Here is a 25913-nt window from a genome sequence, read left to right on the forward strand (position 1 = left end):
TAATATACAATACATGCTTTTGACAACTAATCTTTAAATTCTTATACATATTTTTATGCTTCGCTACTTATGGATGTTGTCATCCTTGTTCAATTAATAAGTGGAAACTTTTTATAAATGTTTTCAAATTAAATTTTTAATATTCTCTACCAATATATTTTTACAAACAGATATTTTCATTTCAAATAAAAAAAATCTATTTCTATAGACTTAATCTTTAAAGGGACTGTGAACGTAAATTTTTCTCATCTTAATATCAAATATTAAAATCATCTCATTCATAATATCTCACAGATAGAGCAAAACGCGCTTTTGTTTGCTTAAAAAACGGCTTTTTCCGACGATTTTTATAAGGTACGGGGAAAGGAAGAAATTTTCCGTATTAAATAAAATGTGCATTAAATTGCTTTTTTCTCCCATTATAGCTAAAATTAAACTTTTTCACATAGTTCTAGATTTTTCCTAACAGTTAAGCTGACTTTTAACATAATCCTTGCTTTAATCCAATGTATTTACTTAGAAATTGATAAAATAAGCAATATTTTTTTATTGAAAACCAAATACAATAACAAAGCCAGAAACAGGTTTTTTATTAGTATCCAATTAACTTTAAATGGCCCATCTCTCGCCCACCTTTAATTACAAATTTGTAAATAATAAAGACGCAATATTTCTTTATAAACAGTCTGATAAAAGTGTAAACTAATTCTCCAAAGTGGGTTATTTATTGTTCAACACAATAAAAAAGGATATTATTATTTTATATAACCTATGAGATTCAACCCTTTGTAGACAGTAAGGTATTTTTTTGTCAATAATACGAATTTAAAATATGTCTTTATTACCTAATTACTACGTTATAAAAAAACGAATTGGCAATTTTATAGCATAAAATAAATCCTTAACAGTAAGTAAATTGTTTCAACTATATATGACAAGTTAAATATCCCTACAAACATTATAAGAAACAAAAACGTTCAGATTTTCCCTGTTTTTTCCTTTTTCCCTCTCAAAATACCATAAAATCAAGGCATTATTTCTGGATATTTTTGTGAATAGGACATTTTTGGTTGATCAGTGTAGTGAAATGTGCTTAGTAAATGTTAAGATTTGATAATCAGATGAGAAATTTTTACGTTCACACTCCCTTTAAGATAAAATGAAGATTTTAATTGAAATCATAACTAAAAAAATTATAATTATTCAATTCCAATAAGAAGATGTACTATCATGTTGTTCTTGATATATTTTTAATTATGTTAGGTAAGGCAATGGGATGCAAAAAGTTCTAGATATTTTTTTCCAGTAAGGCTTCGAAACCGGATTAGCACTAGTCCTCAGTCATACTGAAAAATCATTCAAAGCATAGTATTACAGACAACTTTCCACGAAGATTAAAATCATAAGATTAACACGAGTTTTGTTAGCCCGTTTTCAGCCTCTCGGGGTTAACAAAACTAGTTGTAATCTAGTATTTTTTATTCTAATATCCGCGGAAAGCTGTCTATAATACGATAGGTTAAATAACTTTCAGGTTTCAATGTCAATGCATTATTTCAAGTACATATGGAAGATTTATTTAAAAAATAAAACTATTTCATCTGATATATTTTTCAACCTTTATTCCAAAACTTAAAAAAATTACTACTAATATACTATATCTACCATATAAAACAACTGTATTAAGTCTACCCTAGCCTATACAATTTATAAAATTTTCAAAATTTTAAAAGTACTATTAGCAATTTAAACAAAAATCTTATTATTTATTTATTATATCGTATGGACAGCTTTTGCGGATATTAGAATAAAAAATCGGGTATAACAAAACTGGTTTTAAACTTATGATTTTTATTTTTATATTCATGGAAAATTGTCTGTAATACAATGCTATACATGGATTTCCAGTATGGCTGTGAACTTCTAATCCTGCGGATATTAATCGGTTTCGAAGTCATACTGGAAAAGTTTTTAATGAGTCGGATGTTCATATTAAAGAAAAATACCCTCTTAGAATTATAATTGGTTTATAAACACTTAAAATAAAAAACTATTCTTTTTATTTGATCAAAATATTTTGATAATACCCTTAAAAACAACAAGAAAGACTACATCCATTAAAAAAAAGAAAAATAATAGGTATTTCTCGCATCGTATTATAAACAGCTTTCTACGAGCCACGAGGTGCCGAATACACGGGCTAAAAAAACTGGTTTTAATCTTATAATTGTATATTCTTATATTTGTAGAAAGCTGGATATAATACGATCCTAGACATAGTTTTTTCGTATGGATGAGAACCGGTTCCTATCCACTGGATTCAAATGAATAGGAGCAGATGCACATTGGTCATCGCCTTTGTACTTTAATGTCTCTCATGACAATGGATAAAGAACACGTGGATATTGTGACAGGGGAATTTTGTCGTCCCTTTAGGTTGCTAATATAGTCCTCAGATATTGGTCAATACGTTCCTCCATGATCAGGAGACGGGGAGGATTAACATTATATTGGCCAACTGGGAGAAACATTTATTAGGGTATGCGAGAATCTATCCCAATATCCACACATTAATAATATCCATTTCCATAATATTACATACAAGCCAACAGGCCAACTATGTAAATGCTCATTTGTCGAAGAAATCTTGTTTAAAACATTACAGACGTCTATCTTTAATACCAACCAATATAATCACGTTTTAAACATGCGGACAGACATTTGATATTTTATAGTAGCTTTCCTACTTTAATTAAAAAATTGTTTTTAAATTTCTAATCAATGTTGTAGTTTAAGAGGTCTCGTGGTAAATACTGAAGTTCTGTTTTTAAAAGCGAAGCTTTTCTATAATTAGAGCTTCGCTTTTATGGATGTTGTCATCCTTGTTTACTTAATTCTGTGCCGTCAAATATTTGGAAGCACTTTTAACCAAATTATTAGTTACTATCGGCTATGCTCGTAGGATCTAGGGAAAAAAATAGCTTAAAGCCATCCAAAGACTTAAATCTGAAAATAAATTACCTTAAAACCATCACTGGACCTATGAAACGCTTGCCTAAAAGAGAGAACCAAATCGGTTCAGAAGTTATTATGTTTTGTTAATTCCGAGGGGCCAAAGTCCCGGACAAACAAAGCTGGTAGTAGTTTTATGATTTTTCAATATTCGTGGAAAATTGTATTAATACGATGCCATACATAACATTTTAGTATGGCTTAGAACCGATTCTAATCCAGCGGATATTAATCATTGAAAATTATGTTCTTTTATTTACTTCAAGCATTGTTAATTTGAAATTGTTTCACTCCTTTATAGACAAAACATAGCAAGAAATCAAATTATAATGCAATTTGTTCTTATTTTAACAAGGATGACTGCTTAAGTGGAGGGAAGCTTGTTGGAACTTTTTTTTATCTATAATGTTGCTTAGTTGATTATAAATATACTAGCGGCTACGCCCCCCAGAGGCCTCTAGGGGCACTTGAGGAGGGGGGAGTCGAATTTGATAACCAAATTTTTTTTGTGGGGGGGGGGGTATTTTTCATTTTTGAGGGGGTTGGGGTGTCCCACCCTCCAAAGAAAATAATTATAAAACTTCCCGGGATCTATGAGAAGCTACCCTGTTAAGGAGAACCCGATCGGTTCAGCGGTTAGCGAGATCCTTCGGTACAAACAGACACACAAACAAACGATATCCTTTTACTTTATTATATGGATTATAAATCATATGGTCAAAATTTTAACGGATAGAGCAATTATGAAGAGCGTGCGTACATAGACTAATTATAGACATGCTTCCCATTTGACACAGGGGGGAAAGAGACATTTGTCTGTTTATTACACTAGTCCATAAAGTCTTATAATAGCATTTTCTTAGTCGTTGGTTTAAGAACCTTGGAGACTATTAATCAATTTTGAATGGTTGTTTTTTTTAAGTTGCGTGTCCCAACGTTTCAACCACTAATTGTAATGTACAGAAGTGGTAGGCCAATGTATTATCCCTTTAAATACCTGGATGAAATTGGTATGCTACCGGGAGAGAAGGGACAATGCAGGATAAATTAATTATCAACCCTTCTTTCCCTCCAAAATATACCAAAATTAAAGAAAATTACCCGGGGAAAAGACAATGGCTGATAATTTGCTATAGATCTACAACAAACTTACCTCTCATGTATAGTAAAATTATTGCTTAAATAGTTTGGACACTTCTAGTTTACAACCAAGTAATCAAGGTTTGATAAAAGGTACCCAAAGTTTTAGTCTTAAGTCCTATCCTTAGATCCCTGGATGAAATTGGTTTCTCCTGACTCTATATAAAGATAATTTAAAGTCCTGATGTTTGACCTTGGATTTAGATTACTATAAAACTGGGTTCTAGAACAGTACTTTTCTGATATATCACATTACTATTCCTACACTATTATAGCTTTGACATTACTGTAAATTAATCATGTGATTCATTTATTGAACCGGACTGTAAACTAGAATCATACACTACTGAGTAGTAGGCTAGAAATCAACCTTATTAGACAATTACTCAAAGCCCAAAAATAATGGACTTAAAAGTGTATTAAACTGTATATAAGACATTTGCGGATATATTGATACCATTAATTTGCCTATTAGATAAAAAAAAGTATGTTTTTTTAATATTTTTCTCTTGCTACAAATCAAATTTCAAATTTGAGTCACCAAAAATGCTTAACTAATTTTTGCTCTAGAAGAATCATTTTTTGGAGTTAGAAAGTGCTTAATACCTCATTTTAATCGCCTGGCATTGCTTTATAATATACAGGTAATGACTTGGTTGTTTATAGAACAGCTGACTAAAAAACCGAGGTTTTGTGATAATCCCACTTTTGTTGTTGCTCCATAAATGATATTTTTTTTCTAAATTTTTTTGGCTGTAAAGAAGCTTTATATATTCATATAACATCCACCTAAATTTGACTTTTGATATATTATTTATAACATCACCAGAAGGAATTGAATTTTGGAAAAAAATATCAATTTATATTTTACACTGTTATGCATTGTTCTTGTTCTTGTTTCTAAAAAATATTTATATTATTAAAAAGAGAATTATTTAACGCTTCTATAGGAATGTTTATCATTTTTCTAGGCTTAATATAACTATAATTACACCATTTTAAAGTTAAACATCATAACATATAAACTCACTTATTGAATCGGTCTGTATTATTAAGCTGCCAATCCTTAAAACAGCTGCATTTCATTATTCTATTATATAAAGTAGTAAGCTTTTTTGTCTGTAGCTTAAGATTTTGATAACTAATGTACCTATTGACTTCTCTGTTTTATGGAAGCTTCTTATAGGTCCCGGATAGTTTTAGAATATTGAAAAAAAATATCAATTTATATTTTACACTGCTATGCATTGTTCTTGTTCTTGTTTCTAAAAGATATTTATATAATTAAAAAGAGAATTATTTAACGCTTCTATAGGTATGTTTATCATTTTTCTAGTCTAAATATAACTATAATTTCAGCATTTTTTAAACATCATCATATTCAAGTTATTGTAATTTTTAAAAAAAATATCAATATCAAGAACTATTTTTACATTTTTACCATGCAAAACAAGGTGTTAGAAAGTGTAGGATCCCTCACAATATCTATATGTCTGTCTATAATGCATTACACATGTAATGCTAATAGAGATCATAGACATACAAGCTTTTTTTTTGGGGGGGGGGGTAAAATTTTTGCAAGGGGGGGGTAATTCGGTTTGGGGGGGGGGGGGGGGTAAAACGGCGCGCGAAGCATGTTGCAAATTTCCCCCCCCCAAAAAAAATTTTTACCCTGGGGATAAAATTTGCTTTTGGGGGGTAATTCCCCCTCCAGAAATCTGTTGGCAGGAGAAATTTTGTTTACCCCACCCAAAATTTACTCTTGGGGTAAAATTTTTGAGGGGGAGAAATTTAAACTTAATTAGATAATTAGTAAATGCGCGAAGCGGGCTAAAAATTTTTTATTTTGGGGGAGATATTTAACCCCCCTAAATTGTTTGGGGGGGGGGGGGTAAATACCCCCTCTTAAATGGTTGGGGGTACGGGTAAATATTAAATGAGTGGGGGGGGTAAATGAAAAATTCGTTTGGGGGTAATCACCACTTTACCCTCCCCCCTTGGACGTCTATGATAGAGTGGATGCTATAAGAGTGCTCTTATAATGTGAACTTCTTATAACTGAATGGGCTTCCAGAGACCATGAAGTTGGCCTAGTCACTACAAGGGAGAGTGCAGAGATATCCACTCCAACATTTGTCCCAAAAATCCTGCGTTTGTCCACTCCAACGTTTGTCCCATTCCTACATTTGTTCCACTCTGAAGTTGGGGACTCATGCGTTTGTCCACTCCAATGTTTTTTCACTCCTACGTTTGGGACTCCTACATTTGGCATGGAACCGATTATTGGTTGGGGTGCTAGTTTGATTCCTAGATTGTTAAGTTTTCCTGATTTTCTTTACTCCTATTCAAAAAATTTAAAGAGGCTGGGTTTATACCACCCATAATATATTAATGGGGGTGATTACCCCTATCCCCCCAAAAAATTACACTTTTACAGGAACCCCCCCCCCCCCCCCCCTGGATATCTCTGCACTCTCCCTTGTAGTGACTAGGCCAACTTCATGGTCTCTTGAAGCCTATTCAGTTATAAGAAGTTCACATTATAAGAGCACTCTTATAGCATCCACTCTATCATAGACGTCCAAGGGGGGAGGGTAAAGTGGCGATTACCCCCAAACGAATTTTTCATTTACCCCCCCCCCCCCCTCATTTAATATTTACCCCCAACCATTTAAGAGGGTGTATTTACCCCCCCCCCCCCCCCAAACAATTTAGGGGGGTTAAATACCTCCACCAAAATAAAAAAAATTTTGCGCGCTTCGCGCATTTACTAATTATTTAATTAAATTTAAATTTCTCCCCCTCAAAAATTTTGGGTGAGGTAAACAAAATTTCTCCTGCCAACAGATTTCTGGAGGGGGAATTACCCCCCAAAAGCAAATTTTACCCCAAGGGTAAATATTTGGGGGGGGGGGGGAAATTTGCAACATGCTTCGCGCGCCATTTTACCCCCCCCCCCGAAAACCGAATTACCCCCCCCTTGCAAAAATTTTACCCCCCCCCCCCAAAAAAAAGCTTGTATGTCTATGATCTGTATTAGCATTACATGTGTAATGCATTATAGACAGACATATAGATATTGTGAGGGATCCTACACTTTCTAACACCTTGTTTTGCATGGTAAAAATGTAAAAATAGTTCTTGATATTGATATTTTTTTAAAAATTACAATAACTTGAATATGATGATGTTTAAAAAATGCTGAAATTATAGTTATATTTAGACTAGAAAAATGATAAACATACCTATAGAAGCGTTAAATAATTCTCTTTTTAATTTTAAAAATATCTTTTAGAAACAAGAACAAGAACAATGCATAGCAGTGTAAAATATAAATTGATATTTTTTTTCAATATTCTAAAACTATCCGGGACCTATAAGAAGCTTCCATAAAACAGAGAAGTCAATAGGTACATTAGTTATCAAAATCTTAAGCTACAGACAAAAAAGCTTACTACTTTATATAATAGAATAATGAAATGCAGCTGTTTTAAGGATTGGCAGCTTAATAATACAGACCGATTCAATAAGTGAGTTTATATGTTATGATGTTTAACTTTAAAATGGTGTAATTATAGTTATATTAAGCCTAGAAAAATGATAAACATTCCTATAGAAGCGTTAAATAATTCTCTTTTTAATAATATAAATATTTTTTAGAAACAAGAACAAGAACAATGCATAACAGTGTAAAATATAAATTGATATTTTTTTCCAAAATTCAATTCCTTCTGGTGATGTTATAAATAATATATCAAAAGTCAAATTTAGGTGGATGTTATATGAATATATAAAGCTTCTTTACAGCCAAAAAAATTAAGAAAAAAAATATCATTTATGGAGCAACAACAAAAGTGGGATTATCACAAAACCTCGGTTTTTTAGTCAGCTGTTCTATAAACAACCAAGTCATTACCTGTATATTATAAAGCAATGCCAGGCGATTAAAATGAGGTATTAAGCACTTTCTAACTCCAAAAAATGATTCTTCTAGAGCAAAAATTAGTTAAGCATTTTTGGTGACTCAAATTTGAAATTTGATTTGTAGCAAGAGAAAAATATTAAAAAAACATACTTTTTTTTATCTAATAGGCAAATTAATGGTATCAATATATCCGCAAATGTCTTATATACAGTTTAATACACTTTTAAGTCCATTATTTTTGGGCTTTGAGTATTTGTCTAATAAGGTTGATTTCTAGCCAGTAGCCCAATGAAATTCAGGACTTCAGGAATTTATAGTTTTGTCAAAAATACATTTTTATTATTACGTTGAATGACAACTCAAAAAACCATGTGAAGTACATATAACAAAGATGATATTTACCCTATGCAGAATTTCTATTTTATAAAGTAGTAAGCTTTTTTATAAATAGCTTAAAATTTCAATAACTTCTAAACTAATTAAGAATTTTGAGGGAAGCTTGACAAAGGTCCTATGATGGTTTTAGACTGTTCTATATTTTTTTCAGATTTAAGCCTATAGACAATTTTAGGCTATTTTCTACGCCCTTTTTACCCTTTCTAAGACAGAGCCCATAAATACTAGGTGCGCTTTCACTTGCATTAGAATGCTTTGTTTGTCCGTTAAAATCTTCAAAACCACTGAACCAACTGAATTTTCCTTTTAAGGAACTTCTAAATAGGCCATGGGATGGTTTTAGGCCATTTTTATTAAGTTTTGTGATAGGTTTAGGCTGTTTTCTGTATGCTTGGGGTACATTCGCCAGTATTTTAATAAATTGACGACTAATTTGCCCCTTAAAACTATAAGATAAGTTTCACCATTTTCTTTTATGATCTAATAATTCTTTAGCCCCTGCTAGTTTGATATGCAGGGTTGTATGTCCGTATGTGCGTCTGTCCCTTCTGTAGGTGAGTTCGCCTGTCTGTCTTAAGGCTATTTAATCCTTACCCACACTGGCTAGCTCATAGAAACTCAACTATTATTGAGTGTTTATCAGGGATATAAAGGGATAAGGTAATGGTCGATAAGTTGATGTCCATCCCCAATGATGACACACAAAATTACCACTTCTGTAAATTACAATTTCCGGTTGAATGTAGGTTGAAATTTCTGGACACCCGGCTTAATTGACCAACCGGTCAAATTCCAATAGAAGTTCCCAAAGTTGTTAAGCCAACGATTCAGAAAACGTCATTAAAAAACTTTTGGGACAAGTGAAATAAACATACTAATGTCCCCTCCCTCCCTGCTGGCACATAGAAACTTATTGAGTATTTATATTATGTTCAATTAAAACTGTTATTACTTAAAATTTAATTTTTTCAAATATTAAGGAAATAACTGAAACTTACACCCATCAGACAACAAACCCTTTGATTAAACAATAAATTTTGAATATCCCTTCTTTCCATTCTAATAATATCATGTGCTTATATGTCATTGCAGCACTAGGAATTAATTTTAAAAATGTTTGGACTATTATAACGCTCTCCTAAAAAATTATGAAAAAAAGGTTGAAAATAATTGTTGTTAGGAAGCTTAACTTCTTTTATATCTTTAGAATTAAAGTAGGAACTGTAGAAATCTTTATAACATGATAAATAACACATTGCTTTTATTTTGGTTTGATTAAAAGCCATGCTTTTCCACTTTAGGCTTTACCCGTCCGTTCGTCTGTACTTAACAGAATATTATGGATATAGGTGTGTTAGAATTATCCTATCGATTACAACTTAGCAACTCTACATAGGTATGTATATTTAGTGCAGAAAGTGTATATAACAATTTTAAATATGATTATTTTTGGTTTTTTAAAACAACATTTTATGTTATACTACAATCATCCTGTAATTTAATTTTTGGAATGTAGATTCATAAGACCATTAGGTATAATGTTATAAGCAAAGCATTTCTATAATAAAGTAAGAAATTGTGAGTATGTCCATATAAATCAAACCATCGAAAGGCCAATAAAAAGTTTCATTGAAAAAAGTACCATATTGGCTCAGCGATTAGCGAGATCTATTGGTTCACACAGACAGACATTCTAGCAGTTTTTTACTCTTCATTAAAAAAAACCCTTAAAAATGTACATTGTACATATATGCTTCTAAAAATTTGAAAATAATACTTAACTTTTTAATTATCAAAATCAAGTACTCTATACAGTATACATGTATATAAAGTGAATAGCAACATAATATATTTGAAGTGCTTAAAGCTATAAATTAATGCATCATTAATAGTTCATTTGGGAGTAAAAAGTATTATTATTTGTTAGAGTTTAGTATCTGCTGTATAATTATATTAGGTGTTTCGCCCCTAGTTTCTAGGGGAGTCGGCAAAATAGCCTGAAACCTATAAGGAAATTATAATTAATAATAATAATAATATATTAGTTTCAGTCTTAATATAATGAATATTATTCAATTGCAAAAAAAGAATAGTTTTGGTTATAATCTAAAGATAATATAAGATAAAAGGTAAAATATTTTTTAAATTAACATTTTCAATAAAATCATTAATAATATTTAAAATCTGACTCCCTTTATCCCAGAAGACAAGCAACCTTATTATTCAAATCAATTTTCTCATGTTAATGAAATTTAAAAAATTGAATCTGTCACACGCAATCAAAAAAGAAATGGTTTGACATCTGATTGAATAATATGTATTTTTTTTCAGGGAGGGAGGGTACATTGGGCTTTTTATTACACTAGTCCCCAGAGTCTTATTCATTAGCTTAACATTTTTTGGGACATTTATTGAATTTTGATCAGTAGGTTCATTATTAGTTGACTGTACAAACGTTTCAACCATTAATTGTAATCTACAGAAGGTATAATTTTGTGTATCATTAATGGAGATGTACATCAATTAATCACCATAGTCTTATCCTTTTAGATCCCTGTCAATTGGAACAATTTTTTATTTAAATAATTTATTAAACTAAATTACAAGACTTTCATAAATGAAGGGTCAAGTAAATTATATAATGGTTTCACATTGGTACAATGAATCATTAGCCACAATTCCATCTCAAATAGCAGCAGAGAAAATTGCAATTTCCCCATAGCGTTAGAGACGAATGGAAAGACGGACAAAAATAAAAATCTACAATAAAGGAGAATATTGTATTTGGTTTGGGGTTTGGCCGGATATCCGGCAATATAATCTTTTATATTATACTACAAAAATCCCTACTTTAAAAATTTTAAATGGCTGTAATTTTTTTTTGAAGGTAGAAGAAATTTTTTTTCAGCAAATGATTTTTTTGTTGAAAATTTTATATTATAAATCTCAAAACATTATTTTTGGCCGCTGTACTTGGTAGCTGCTAACCGCTACAGCCAGCAGTCGTTGGCTAAAAAGCAACCGATTTTTATGAAGAATTTATTTTGCTAATTCAATATACTGCCGGATATTCGGGTATTATAAATCAGCCGTATAACCGGTATCCGGCCAACAAAGTTCGAATCCACCAATAACTTTTATTACAAGTAATCTACACTAAGAGTTTCGATAACACTTTCAATCTTTTGATTATTAGAATACATTTTAGGTCATTTAAAACACCTCGTCCAGACCTATCTTTTCAAATATCTTTATATCGGACATGTTTTAGGGTTTTTTGCAGAAGGAAATATACTCCCCATTTCCCACTTTTAAATACAAAATTTCAATAAAACCAATATAAGTACCTTTTTTAACATGATCTTATAAAGAAATATTTTTTTCAACAACATTCAATTGTAAAAATATAGTTATAAAAATATGTAATTAAAATCGTTTTAATCGAACGATTTTTGACCTTTTGTCACTATAATTTATAATAAAACAAACAAATAATAATAAATAGAAGCACTGAACAAACACATTTTATACGTTTCTGGTCAATTAATTTCAATTCTCCAGATCGGCCTCTAGGGGCAAACATTAACATTATTATCATTCTCACCAAATAAAGGGTAATGAGGACTTTGCCTCCCCACATCCTGTATGTAACTGAGTGTTATAAGAGCCATAATCACTGTGCACGCCACTGCATACATTCCTCAAACCCCCCTTTCCCCCCGTCCAACCTTTCACCCTTTTTAAAGATATTTTATGATGTTGAAAAATGCACCATCGGAATTGGTGCTCCCCCTACCCTTTTATGTCTTCCCGCGCGTAAATGTATTTTCTTTTGCCGCGTAAATGTATTTAAAGCAATGGCTTCCGCGTAAAGTTCACAATTGCACTTTGATGATTTTGCAAGTGTCACAGTATTACCTGTTCAAAGTTTAAATTTGGATGTTAGTTGTAATAAATGGGCGATGGAATCAAATTATGACCCTATTTACGACTAAAATAAATGTGTTAAAATTGTATATACTGCTGCTATGTTAGGCGAATAAACTTAATGATTAATATTACTTTTAGGCAAAGGTTGTGAAATAAAATAGTCTAGTTATCTGAAGGACGTTTGGTCAAAGTAACTAAAAGGTTCAAAGTTATTTCTTTATAGAAAAAAAGAGACCATTTTGTTTATTATATATTGCTAAAAAAAAGATTTGAGGGTGACTTTTTACATTGGGATGAAATCGTGTGCGTATTCTTCAAATGCTTGTTTCAGAATACGAAAACAATAAGTCTTTTTGCGACAGGTATTGCACACCGAAAGCAATATAAATACGTGATCTTAACACCGTCCGTTTTCCCCAACTTCGTTGTGTTGCGGCGTCGTCGCGCTACCATACTACCCCCCCCCCCCCCCTCCCACTCCACATACACTATTCCTCCGCTCCAACTAACATTTATATCCTTATACAATTACATGCCTTTTAAGTAAAAATAAGATTTAGTTATGTATTTAAAATAAATGTTGTCTTAAAATGGTGAAACTGTTTGAAATACTGTTTTAAGCTATAAATTATATTAGTCTAGTAGTCTTTTTAAAAGCGAAGCTTTTCTAGAATCCGGAACGGATACCTTTTTGTTAATTAAAGCATGTTAGAATTGACCTATCGATTTCAAACTTTCCATATTGATTTCTGTAATAATTAGGTACAATTTAGAAAGCGTAGCAACTCTGTAATCATTACCAGAATGTCCGTACATCCATTTTAAAATTTAAACATGTTGAATTTTTTATTTTTTTTAACAACAAATATCCGATTGGTTTGATTTATGGTATATTGATTCCTGGAACAACAAAGTACAATATTATAAGCGAGGCAACTCTATAATCAAGTCATAAAAATGTAAGTACGTCCATAAACATTATCCTGTATCAAACAGTTTTTCAACAAATTTACTTACAATTTTGCTTCGACTCTTACACTTTTATATTCTGATTATTCAGTTCTGATTGCAATATATATGCGGCTTTTCCTGAATTCCAATAAGTTAACCACTCGCTACATAGTCATTCTATATTTTCAAATATATCATGGCTAACTAAATTAGAATTAATTTTACAACTTTACAATTTTTCATTTACTTCCCTCGGAAAACTGTCTATATTACGATGCGATAATTAAGTATTTCTGTAAGGCATAGAATCCGATTAATTTAAGCTGGATCGTAAGTACTGGAATTAGATGTATTTGGGCCGACATAACATGATTTAATCCTATATTTCCTTTATAAAAAAAAATGCCTCTATGAAATAAAGATTACCCCCCCCCCCCCAAAAGGAGCTTGGGGGTCCCCAAAATTTTTATTTTCAAAATTTTACCCCCCCCCCCAAAAAAAAAAAAATAAAAAAGATTGGACGCCCCTGTTTTACTTTCTGCGGAAAATTGGCTATAATAATTTTGCGATTGATATAAATCTTTAATGTATAAAGGAGACTTGGACGCAAATGCTTCGGTCCTTTGATTTATCTAAAATTAACTAGAAGATTGGTTTCATCAAATACTATTTTAGCGTCAGTGTCTTTCATCAACAACTGATCTTAAAAGCGTAGCTTTTTATACTATTCTATATACTTTGATTGTCTTTCTTGTACATCTGACATGTAATGGAAAAACCTTAAATTCCGTCAGGAACGGTTAGCTTTTTATAGTTCATAGACATATAATCATGTTAGAATTCCCCTATCGATTTTAAAATTTGCAAAATATAGCAATAAGGTAGGCTTTAGTAAACGCAGTAACTATATAAGCGTTACTAGAAAGTCAATTAAAATTACACAACAAGTTAATTTTAAAGGTTTTTGATTTTTTATATTTGTATCATGTGTAGTGTACCTTATAGCAATGGCAATTTCAAAACTTATATATATTGCTTCGCAACAAGTAAAAGCAATCGTTTTATTGTTTAGACACAACTGACCTCTATTACTAAAACTAACAAGGATGACAACATCCATAAAGCGAAGCACTGAAACGGTAGGACAAACGGACATGAACACTTATAAAGTGTCAGAACTGAATAATCAAAATATAAAAGTATAAGATTCGAAGCAAAATTGTAAGTAAATTTGTTGAAAAACTGCTTGATACAGGATAATGTTTATGGACATACTTACATCTTTAGGGCTTGATTATAGAGTTGCTTCGCTTAAAATATTGTTCTTTGTTGTCCCAGGAATCAATATACCAAATATCAGATCAAACAGATAATTAGATCATATAAAAATTTGTTGTTAAAAAAGTAGAAAAATCAACATGTTTAAAATGGACGTACGGACATTTAGGTAATGATTATAGAGTTCCTACGCTTTCTAAATCGTACCTAACTACTACAGAAATCACCATGCAAAGTTTGAAATCGATAGGACAATTCTAACATGCTTAAATTAACGAATAAAAGCTAACTATCTCAGACGGACGTACGGACGTACGTACGGACGGACCGACCTTAATTATTGAAAAGCTTCGCTTTTAAAAATGAACAAATGTCGTGCTCAGTTTTTGTTTAAAATTTAAAACATTTTTGGGAGAAACTTTTTTTAAAACCGAAGCTTTTCTTCATCTTTAGTCGGTCTGCCCATCCATAACTGGTGGATTTTATAGATTTTTTAGGTATATTGAATTGGCTTATCGACTTTAAACTTTAAATTTTGATGCCTGTAAGTCAAGAACAATTTGAAAAACGTAGCAACTTTATAATCTTACCCAGAAAGTGGCAATTTTGATAATTGAGATTTTTTAGCTTCTTGAGAATTTTTTTAATATGATATTATTATTTTCCAATTCACTGAATTCATATTGATTCATAGGAGGATTAAGTATAATGTATTTAACGAAGCATCTTAATAATTTTGAGTATTAAATGTTCGTATGTCTGACCATCTGACCATCTGATTGAGCTTCTATTTAATACATGTGTTCATCCTTGAATTCTTATTAAAAAATAACATAAATAGTTAATATTTGTTTTCAAAATTTAAAATGAAAAATATTTTGAAAAATTGTTTCCTTATAGAAAGAAAAAACAATTTGTAGACATATCATATTAATATTTTATTAACACACATTAAGTTACCTTATACAATGTTAGCAAAACAAGGATAACATTACCCTTAAAAGCTAGTACCACTTTCACTAATGAAATTGGCCCTGTAAGAAAAAAAACCCTACCATTTTTTTTACTTTTTACATTTTGTAACTAACAATAGATAAATAAAGGGGTTAACAATGGGGGGTAGTTGCTGGAATAAAACAACATAACAGAAATGTGATGTTTAAATTGATTTAAATTCAGGTTGCTTTTACAAATATAAGCTATTTCGCCACTATCTTATAGGGCCTCTTTATTCGAATTAGGAGAGGTGAAGCAGAAAAACAGCCTAAAATCATCCCAGCACCTACGTAGAGCTTTCTTTAGGTCGAGAAGATTGGGACATTTTAAATTTAATGCATAGACTTTCTAGTTATGATTATAGTACGTCTTATGAGTATATAAAAATTTAATCTAATTGTGAAATGGCTCGATAGAACGATTCAAACGTTGCAAAATTTGCATACAGACCAGTTTCTGGATGCAACCTAATATTGAAAAGCAACGCTTTTAACTATTTCTTGAACTTTTTCAACAAATAAGAAACCTTTTAAATAGTATAATCTTACATTTTAGATAAACAATTATTGACTGAATTAAGTATGCTATTAGTTCTTGAACTATTTTGTTCACAATTTTAAATTGAAATATCCTCATTTAAACAAACACAATTCCTGCTTCCTTGTAAAGCATAATATATTCATTAAACTATTAAAACTATTCTACTCGTTACATAAGGAAAACTAAAATTGAATTTAAGAAATTATCAGATAAATAAATTTTACTAGGGGCATCAGAAAATTGTTTAACAAGGATAACAAATTCCATGGAAATTGAGTTTGAAAATAAAAAGAATTTTGATGTATAGTAGAGCAGATACTCTATGAAAATGGCATGCTTACATGTTATTTTTTTTACATTAAAATCTACTTTCTACTTTTTTGTGTTTAAATGATTTATTCATCTTTTGGAATAAAACATACATGAACTAGTAGGCTATTTGATCCTCTAATAATGACCAAAAAGTGTTTGTTATCTTAAAAAACAAACTAATTTAGGAGTGACTTCACTCTAAAAAAATAACCTTCAATCGGATAGAAAATTTTGAAATACTAATATAACCCTGAGCCATAATAACTTTAGGGGTGTGTATCCACCTCCGCACATGTATCCAGGGAGGGAGGGAACATTGGATTGTTTATTACAACAGTCCACAAAGTCTTATAAAAACGTTTTCTTATTTGTTAAGTTAACAACTTAGGAGACTTTTATTGAATTTTGATTGGTTGGTTCATTTATTCAACCACTGTTTGTAATCTAAAAAAGGTTTAATTTTGAGTATCATCATTGGAATGTACATCAATTAATCGGCCATTGTCTTATCTCTTAAGATCCTTCTTTAACCACTGACTGAAATGGTACTCCTTAACATTGAAGCTTCTCATAGATCCAAAGAAGGTTTATAACAATTTTGTGGGAGGGTACCACCACCCATCCAAGAGAAATCGCCCCTAGATAAATAACTCCCGTAATTTTTCATTTCTTTTTAAAATTAAAAGTTGAGATTCTTCCTATCCCCCCCCCCCCATCCCTTCCTTTAAGTGCCATTAAAGGCATCTAAAAGGCGTAGCCGCTACATTTTCTTTTAAATTTACATCACATTTTTACATTTTTTGCCATGTTCTCTTTTAGCGAATATATATAAACACTATGCAGATATGAAAATTAGTGGAAATGAATACCCACCAACTATAGGCCCCCAAGTTGTGTCTCCATTTGGTTTTAATTGACTTTAATTTTGTGTTTATTATCTGTTTTTCGTCAATCTATCTATTATCACATATCTATCTATCTATTTATTTCTGTCATCTAGACGCGTGCACATAGATTTATCATGGGGAGGAAGGTGAATGAGTTGGGGGGGGGGGGGGGGGGGTTAGTCTTGGATAGTGAAATAAAACTCTCATCCATACATTTGTAATTTTCAATTTAAGTTATTTTGTTTTGTTTTTATATAATTTATTTCGAGTTAAACATGAAACAAACTATGAATTTATGTATTTTTAAATGTTTACAATAGATTAATTACGAATTAAAGGGAAAACAGTAAAAGTGTCTAACTATGACGTCAGAAAAAAATTACAATTAACCAATAAGAAGCCAGTATTCGCTGTGGTAAAATATATAGCGGCCTCTCATTGGTTAATTGTTAATTTTTTCTAACGTCATAGTTCGACACTTTTACTGTTTTCATTAAAGAATACAAATCATGTACATTTGAAGTATGAGATATTATTTTTTTGTTTTAATAGAAACTCAAGAAAGTCATTTAGAAAATCGGAATTTAGACCAATATTATTTAAAATTGTTAAAGCAGATTTTACAACAAACAATGATTGAAACAGTTTAAAATGGACCATCTTGATCAACATTCATCTTTACTAATTTTTGAAAAGCGATCTTTGGCAATTAGAATTAGCAATGATAGTTGAAAAAATATTTCATTTTTAGCAAATATAGGGTACAACTATATTTTGATTATTCATTTATTTTAACAATTTCATCTGGAAGGGTGGTGGTACCCTAACCCAAAACAGTTGTAAATCTTGCTATGGACCTATGCGAAGCTACATTGTAAAGAGGAATCATATCGTTTCATAGGTTAGTGTGAATCTTCGGTACAAAAAGGCAGACATCCAGTTACTTTTATATTAGAATTTATAATAAAGGTACTCATAATTCTATTGAATTTATCTATTTCTGTATACACTATCTATCTTTTAATATGTCTATCTATTAAATTATCTAGTATGACCAGGGATAAAGGGGACATCTCATATAATATATTAACCCTTAACGGTCGGGGGGGGGGGGGGCGTCGAACACCCCCCCCCCCCTCTGATTTTTTCTATCTCATTTTCTGTGTGTGAAAGAGCCTAAACTGCGTGATTTTTTAAGTATGGGTATGACACATAACTGAGAGTTGGAATTCTTTAAATATCTCCATCCTGGCGGGCACTGGATGACAGCAAACCTGGCAGACTTCAAATTTTAAACTTATACTTTTCTTACATGTCTACATAACGTTTTAAAATTTTATAAAGATCCGCTGCTGTTTTCCCGCCGACCGCCGACTGCGGCGGCTGGCAGCTGCCAAGTACAGCTGCGGTCGCTGAAATTTATATTTTTTTATTTCTAAAGTAAAATTTACATAAAGATAAACATTTTCTGAAAAAAAATTGTTCTTCTAGCTTCAAAATATGAAAATTACAGCCGTTTGAAATTTTGAAGTAAAAAAAGACCTAAAAACAAAGGTTGTTAAATAAAAGGGCGAAGGAATCGAAAATTGACTTAGACTTATAAAAGGTCGGAAATTCATTATCAAACAGGGGACTTGCACAAAAATTTAGCCCTCTAGCTCTAATGGGAATGAGATAATAGGGGGGGGGGGGCGTTGAACGCCCCCCACCCGACCGATTAAGGTGCGGCAAGGGGCACGACTGTAAAGGGTTAAAAACTTTGGGGACTTAAACAGATTGGATAATTAAGTTTCAGATGGGTTTTACATAAATCTATTGTCTTATCCCTGAGTATGGCAAAATACAACTGACAATCAGGGAGGTGCTTCACAACCTGGTTCTCGAAACAGCCGTACTCTTTAATCACACAACTATGACTAAGGCACGGTGCTCTCACCCACTGTTCCCGTCCAAGTCTGATTCAGTGAAACACTAATACCTAGCTGATTAGACGTACTATCCAATGAAATGACTAACTATATTTAAACCAAATCACAAGACAATAGATCACTAAGCAGTAGATATATAACTTACCTAAAACCCTATTCCGAAAATAATGTGCTATAGGTAATTTTAGGCTTGTACATCAACGATCATACGTTTATTAGTAACCAAATTATTAAGTTAATATTAAACATAAAAACTCAATCAATATTTTATGCCAAGATCTATAGAGTAAGCTGTGACTATATTCCTAAGAATAATCCACTAGAGTGGGCACCCGCTAACCATCATGCGACCCCTTAGAATGAGTCTTGTTGTGTTATCTTAAAGTCTTGGCGTAAAATAAATGAAATTCCCTAATATTTTATGCTAAGATCTATAGAATAAGCTGTGACTATATTCCGAAGAATAATCCACTATAGTGGGCACCCGCTAACCATCATGCGACCCCTTAGAATGAGTCTTGTTGTGTTATCTTAAAGTCTAGCATAAAATAATAGAGAAATAAATTCCTTGTAACCTCAGAATAAGCTGTGACTATATTCCTAAGAATAATCCACTAGAGTGGGCACCCGCTAACCATCATGCGACCCCTTAGAATGAGTCTTGTTGTGTTATCTTCTGGTTAGGAATTATACTACTAGTTAGATAAAATCGTCATAACCTCAGAGTAAGCCGTGACTATATTCCGAAGAATACTCCACTAGAGTGGGCACCCGCTAACCATCATGCGACCCCTTAGAATGAGTCTTGTTGTGTTATCTTAAAGTCTAGCATAAAATAATAGAGAAATAAATTCCTTGTAACCTCAGAATAAGCTGTGACTATATTCCGGAGAATAATCCACTAGAGTGGGCACCCGCTAACCATCATGCGACCCCTTAGAATGAGTCTTGTTGTGTTATCTTCTGGTTAGGAATTATACTACTAGATAGATAAAATCGTCATAACCTCAGAGTAAGCTGTGACTATATTCCGAAGAATACTCCACTAGAGTGGGCACCCGCTGACCATCATGCGACCCCTTAGAATGAGTCTTGTTGTGTTATCTTTGGTTTGAGCGAATTTTATTCCCTGTGAACTAATTTAATGACTGTTTAAAAATATTGGCCCATAAGGGCTCGGACCCTATTATTTCCCCCCTATACCTAATACATAAACAAAGTTTTTTTTTAATATTTCAGATTTTTATTTTTAAGGAAATGGAAAAATTCTAATTATTTAACAAAATCTATTTTGTTTTAGGTATGTTTTGGTCAAAGATCTCAAAGAAAAGTTTAGCCAAGTTAAATTCTGTCAAAAATTTGTAACCCGACCTAACCCTTAAGACTTTTGACGGTGATAGTTTCGTGTATTATCACTACTGACTGCTGAGCCCAATTGGGCTGCCTTTTATAGGCCTGACTTCCTACTAGCCAGGCAGATCCTGCTAGCCAGGCAGATTCTGCTATCTAGGCAGAAGGCTACCAAAAGATTTTACTTCCCCTTCCTTTGAGATATTTGAACTAAAGTGATCGGGTGTTATCCCAATGTAACTAAACAACAAATTAAAAATAATAAAGTGATCACATATTATAATTACACAGTAAAGAGAAGACATAGAATTAGTGATTTCAAATATTCCTTTACTTAAGAAATATAGTCAATATTTGTTCTCATTATCTGTTTTTTAAGAACCATTAACTTTATAAGATCTTAAAACTGAGATTTTTTGAAACCAGGAATCCTACAATTATATTATTGTTATTCTATGAACTAGAAACCATTTTAAATATTTGACTATTATATTGATAATTTTTGTTGTTTTGTGATAATTACCATAAAAAGAGTTAAGTTTTAATTCAAAGACTAAATGCATAAAGACAAAAAGGGAAGGGTATTATGTTAATTTGTTCATATAAATGGGTAAAATTATTGTTGATCAACTCCCCAAGACACAGGGGAGGGCATAACTTTTCATATGTTGACTCGTGGAAAACTTCTTATTGGGGCCTTCAGCCTATTGAATTTAAACTTAACCAGATTTTTCTGGATATTTGCATAAGAAAGGGGTAACATTTTGATCAGATACAATTTCAATATATAGGGGAAGGTAAAATATTAGGCATGTGTTACTTGTAGAAAAGTTATAAGCCTATGATTATTGATAATTTTAAACATAACTGGATTTATCTGGATTATATATTTCTAGATGTTTCTTTAAATATTTTGAAGAATAATATAGAAGTTAAATACGGATTTACTTTTCTCCCTCGTGAGGCTACTCTACAATTTTCTGTATTGTTGTAAAATGACTAAGAGGGGGAAATGTTGATCCAGAGGGAGAGGACAGTGGGTTGTTATTACACTAGTCCCCAAAGTTTCATTATAACGTTATGTTTTTCGTTGGCTTAACAACTAAGAGGTGAATTCTGAAAAAAACTTTTGCCCCACTAAAATCAGTTTGCCCCACTAAAATTTTAGTGGGGCAAAATTATCCCCTCTAAAAAATCAGTTTGCCCCACTGATTTTAGTGGGGCAAATCTTTTTAAGAATTCACCTCTGGGTCACTTTTATTAAATTTTGATTGGCAGATTCATTAAGTTCAGTGTTCAAACGTTTTACTAATTGTAATCTTTAGAAGAGGTACTTGTGTGTATCTTCATTTGAGATATACATCAATTAAAGGCATTTGTCTTATCCCTTTAGATCCCTGATGCATCTGACAATATATCAACTCCTTTCAGTGAGAATTAAAGTGTAAAATTTCTATTACCAACTTCAAAAATTGTTTTCTTTTGTAGCATAGCTACTCTATACAAATATATCTTTGTCCGTATGTACCTTTGTATAAAATAATAAGGGGTTTATAATAAATCATAGATATAATAATGATACATAACATAACTTTAAATTATAGATATTATATTAGCTATTAGACGGGGTGATTTTGTATATCATAATTGGGGATGTACATCAATTTATCGGCCATTGTCTTATACCTTTTGATCTCTGGAAATTACAAATATATTTTTAGACAAGAGTTGCATAAATATAATGTCAGCTCTTACTTCTAAATGTCAAAATATTTTGTTGCATGGTATGGTTAAGATGAAAAATTACATTGTGTCATTATTTTTAAAGCGAAGCTTTTCTATAATAAGGTCGGTCCGTACGTCCGTCCGTCCGTCCGTCACAAATTTTTATGTGATCTAATCATCCGATTCACCTGATTTTTGGTATATTGTTTCCTGGGACATCAAAGTATAATGTTATAAGCAAAGCAACTCTATAATCAAGTCCTAAAAATGTAAGTATGTCCATAAACATTATCCTGTATCATGCAGTTTTTCAACAAATTTACTTACAATTTTGCTTCGTCTCTTATACAATTATGTATATTCTGATTATTCAGTTCTTACACTATACAAGTATTTTTGTCCGTTTGTACTACCGTTTCAGTGCTTCGCTTTTATTGATGTTGTCATCCTTGTTTGTTATATAATACATTTTAGCCTGTGCCTTCGGCACCTCGGGGCTAAAAACTGGTTTTAATCTTATTATTGTACATTCTATATCCGCGGAAAGCCGTTTATAATACGATGTGAGAAATAACTATTACAGACTTTCTGGTAACAATTATAGAACTTCCATGATTTCTAAATCTCACCTAACTACTATAGGAATGAACATTAAGCTATAAAAATTGGAAAGATTTTTATTGAATATAATAGATTTGAAATCTGCATAAAATTTTAAGGAATTTTTATAAAATTCTTTTTTTGTATAATTCTTTATATATAAGCGGAAATTAAGTTAAATAATTTTGACATCTGTGATTGGTGGATTGAAAACTATCTGCTGCACCCTGATTGGAGAAGCTTAAGTGACGTACATCATTTATCCAATTAGAGCGCAGGTAGTTTCCAATCCACCTATCCTATTGGTCAAAATTTATTAACTTAAATTGGATTTGCGCTTTTAAATAATGAATTATAAAAACGAATTTTATAAAAAAAATCCTTAAAATTTTATGCAGATTTCAAATCTATTATATTCATTAAAATTCTTTCCAATTTTTATAGCTTAATGAACATACAAAGTTTGAAATCGATAAAACAATTTGAACAGGTCAAATTTAACGTTACGGACGGACAGGCGTACGGACTGAACTTAATTATAGAAGCGCTTCGCTTTTAAAAACCAGGATACTTTAATAATTTTCTAATTTTATAACAAATTCGTGATCAAATTATCAATTTACCACAAATTATTGAACCTCTAGTTTAAACTTTAAAATTTGGATATTGGGGTAATTTATATTAAATTATTCAAAATAGAAGATCATTTTATTTTAAATGAATAACTGAAGCAGCTTCTACTGCTTAATAAAAAATGACGTTATACAATACAATTCAAAAATCTAATCTAATCAACCAACCAAATGCAAATATTCTAGCTTGTTTAAATGCTTTACTACTAAGATAAAAATACCTTGTATTCAATAATGACATACAGTATAATTTATTTTGACTCTTTTAAATCAAGAAAATAATTAATGGGTAATTCTTATGCCGAATCATTGTGATGATGTTGTAAAATGTTAATCAATTTATTAAATATGTTCTGATTGAAAATTATTCTTTGTTTAAATAATGGAAGCTTTTACTGCTGCTAAGCCAGGCGCGTTACCAAGAGTAATGTCAAATCAATATTAAGTAAATTTGTTGAAAAACTGCATAAATACAGGATAATGTTTAAGGCCATACTTACATTTTAGGACTTTATTATAGAGAAGCTTCTCATTTAACATTGTACTTCATTGTCATAGGAATCAGTGTTCCAAAAATCAGATGAATAGGATGGTTATATCACATAAAAAATTGGAGGGGATATTGGACTGTAAATTACAATGGTATCCAAAGTTATATACCAACGTAATCTTATTTGAATACTTATTTAATCTAAGCTCAAGTTTTTATTCGATAATTTTAATCTAGCTGGAGGGTAATTTTATTTATCATCATTGGATTTTTATCAATCTCTCTGCATTGTCCTATCCCTAAAGAACCCTGCAAAGCATGCATAGGATTTCATAAAAAATTAAATAAGAGCAAATATTTATTGTTATAATCCTGTATTTATGTTGTGGAATTATTAATCCTTACCCTTTTCTAATAATTAACATGGATCTAAGGTAGACAATGCCAAATTAATTAATCAATGTACCTCCACAATGACGATGCACAAAATTACCCCTTCTGTTTATTACAATTATGGGTTGAAACTAAACTTAAATAACCAAGCAATCAAAATTCAATAAAAGTCCCCAAAGTTGTCAAGCAAAAGAACAAGAAAATCTTATTACAAAACTTGGGGAACTAGTGTGATAATCAGCGCTATTTCCCCTCCCTTCCTGGACAGAATATTCTTTTCTCGTATTCATTCGAAAATAATTAATATCCGGTGGATTTTAACCGGTTCTCATGCATACGAAAAAAAATCATGTTTTGCATCGTATGATCGTATTATATCTAGTTTTCTACGAATATAAATTTGTACAATCGTAAGATTAAAACCAGTTTTTTTGCCCGTGCTTTCGGCATCTCCGGGCTTATATTAATTTTATAATTGAACATTTCATATCCGCGGAAAGTTGTTTATAATACAATGCGAGAAATACTATTCTTTGGATGCTATCTCTGTTTTAAATCCTTATAATAAAGTAACAGGATGTTTGTGTGTTTGTCTGTGTGTATGTTTGTACCGAAGGATCTCGCTAACCGCTGAACCGATCAGGTTCTCCTTAACAGGATAGCTTCTAATAAGTCCCGGGAAGGTTTATACCTATTTTCTTGGGGGGTGGGACACCCCAACCCCCCCCCCCCCAAAAAAAAAAAAAATGAAAAATCCCCCCCTAAATATTTTTTTTTTTTTACTTTTTCTTTTAAAATCTAAAATAAGTAATTTAATTATTAAAATCGACTATCTCCTCAAGTGCCCCTAGAGGCCTCTAGGGGCGTAGCCGCTATTAAATAAATATTATAAGAATCACATACAATTACATATAATAAAAATACAAATTATATTTTATGCATTTTTTCCTACAAATAATTTTGCATAGTTTTTACAGCAAAGCTGCTCTATAATTAGGATCCGTCCGTACGTGACGGTTAGATCTTTTTGTTACTTTAGACATGTTATAATTACCCTATCGATTTCAAACTTTGCATAATGATTCCTGTAACAGTGAGGTACGACTTAGAAAAAGTAACAACTCTCTGTAATAATGTCCTTAAAGCGGTTTTACAACAAATTTACAAACAATTTTGTTCATACTTATATATTTATGTTTTGCCTATTCAGGTGTATAATTATATAATTTTCTCCTACCGTTTCAGAGCTCAGCTTTTATGGATGTAATCATTTTTGTTTTGCTCTGATTTAATCCATTGAACATGAAATATTTATTAAAATTTAAATCAATTTTAACAAAATCATAACTATTTTACATTTTAGTGACTACGAACAACTGTACAATATAGTGTCTATGCCACTCTATCGTTTTTTCTTACTTGGCTTTT

At 31.4% G+C, this 25913-nt stretch overlaps 1 protein-coding gene across 1 annotated transcript in view; it reads right to left on the reverse strand.

The window, feature by feature from the left end:
- The window catches only part of LOC145322031 (uncharacterized), a 39859-nt gene extending 27662 nt beyond the window's left edge, over window positions 1-12197 (reverse strand). The window contains exon 1 of the mRNA XM_080163778.1: window positions 12078-12197. Within this exon, the coding sequence (XP_080019904.1) occupies window positions 12078-12113 (36 nt within the window). The 5' untranslated portion in view covers window positions 12114-12197. The remainder of the gene's footprint in view (window positions 1-12077) is intronic.
- Window positions 12198-25913: the final 13716 nt, after the last annotated feature.

This window comes from Acartia tonsa, chromosome 6 (genome assembly GCF_053477335.1).
Source record: "Acartia tonsa isolate MP-2025a chromosome 6, ASM5347733v1, whole genome shotgun sequence".
NCBI classification, from domain to species: Eukaryota; Metazoa; Arthropoda; class Copepoda; order Calanoida; family Acartiidae; genus Acartia; species Acartia tonsa.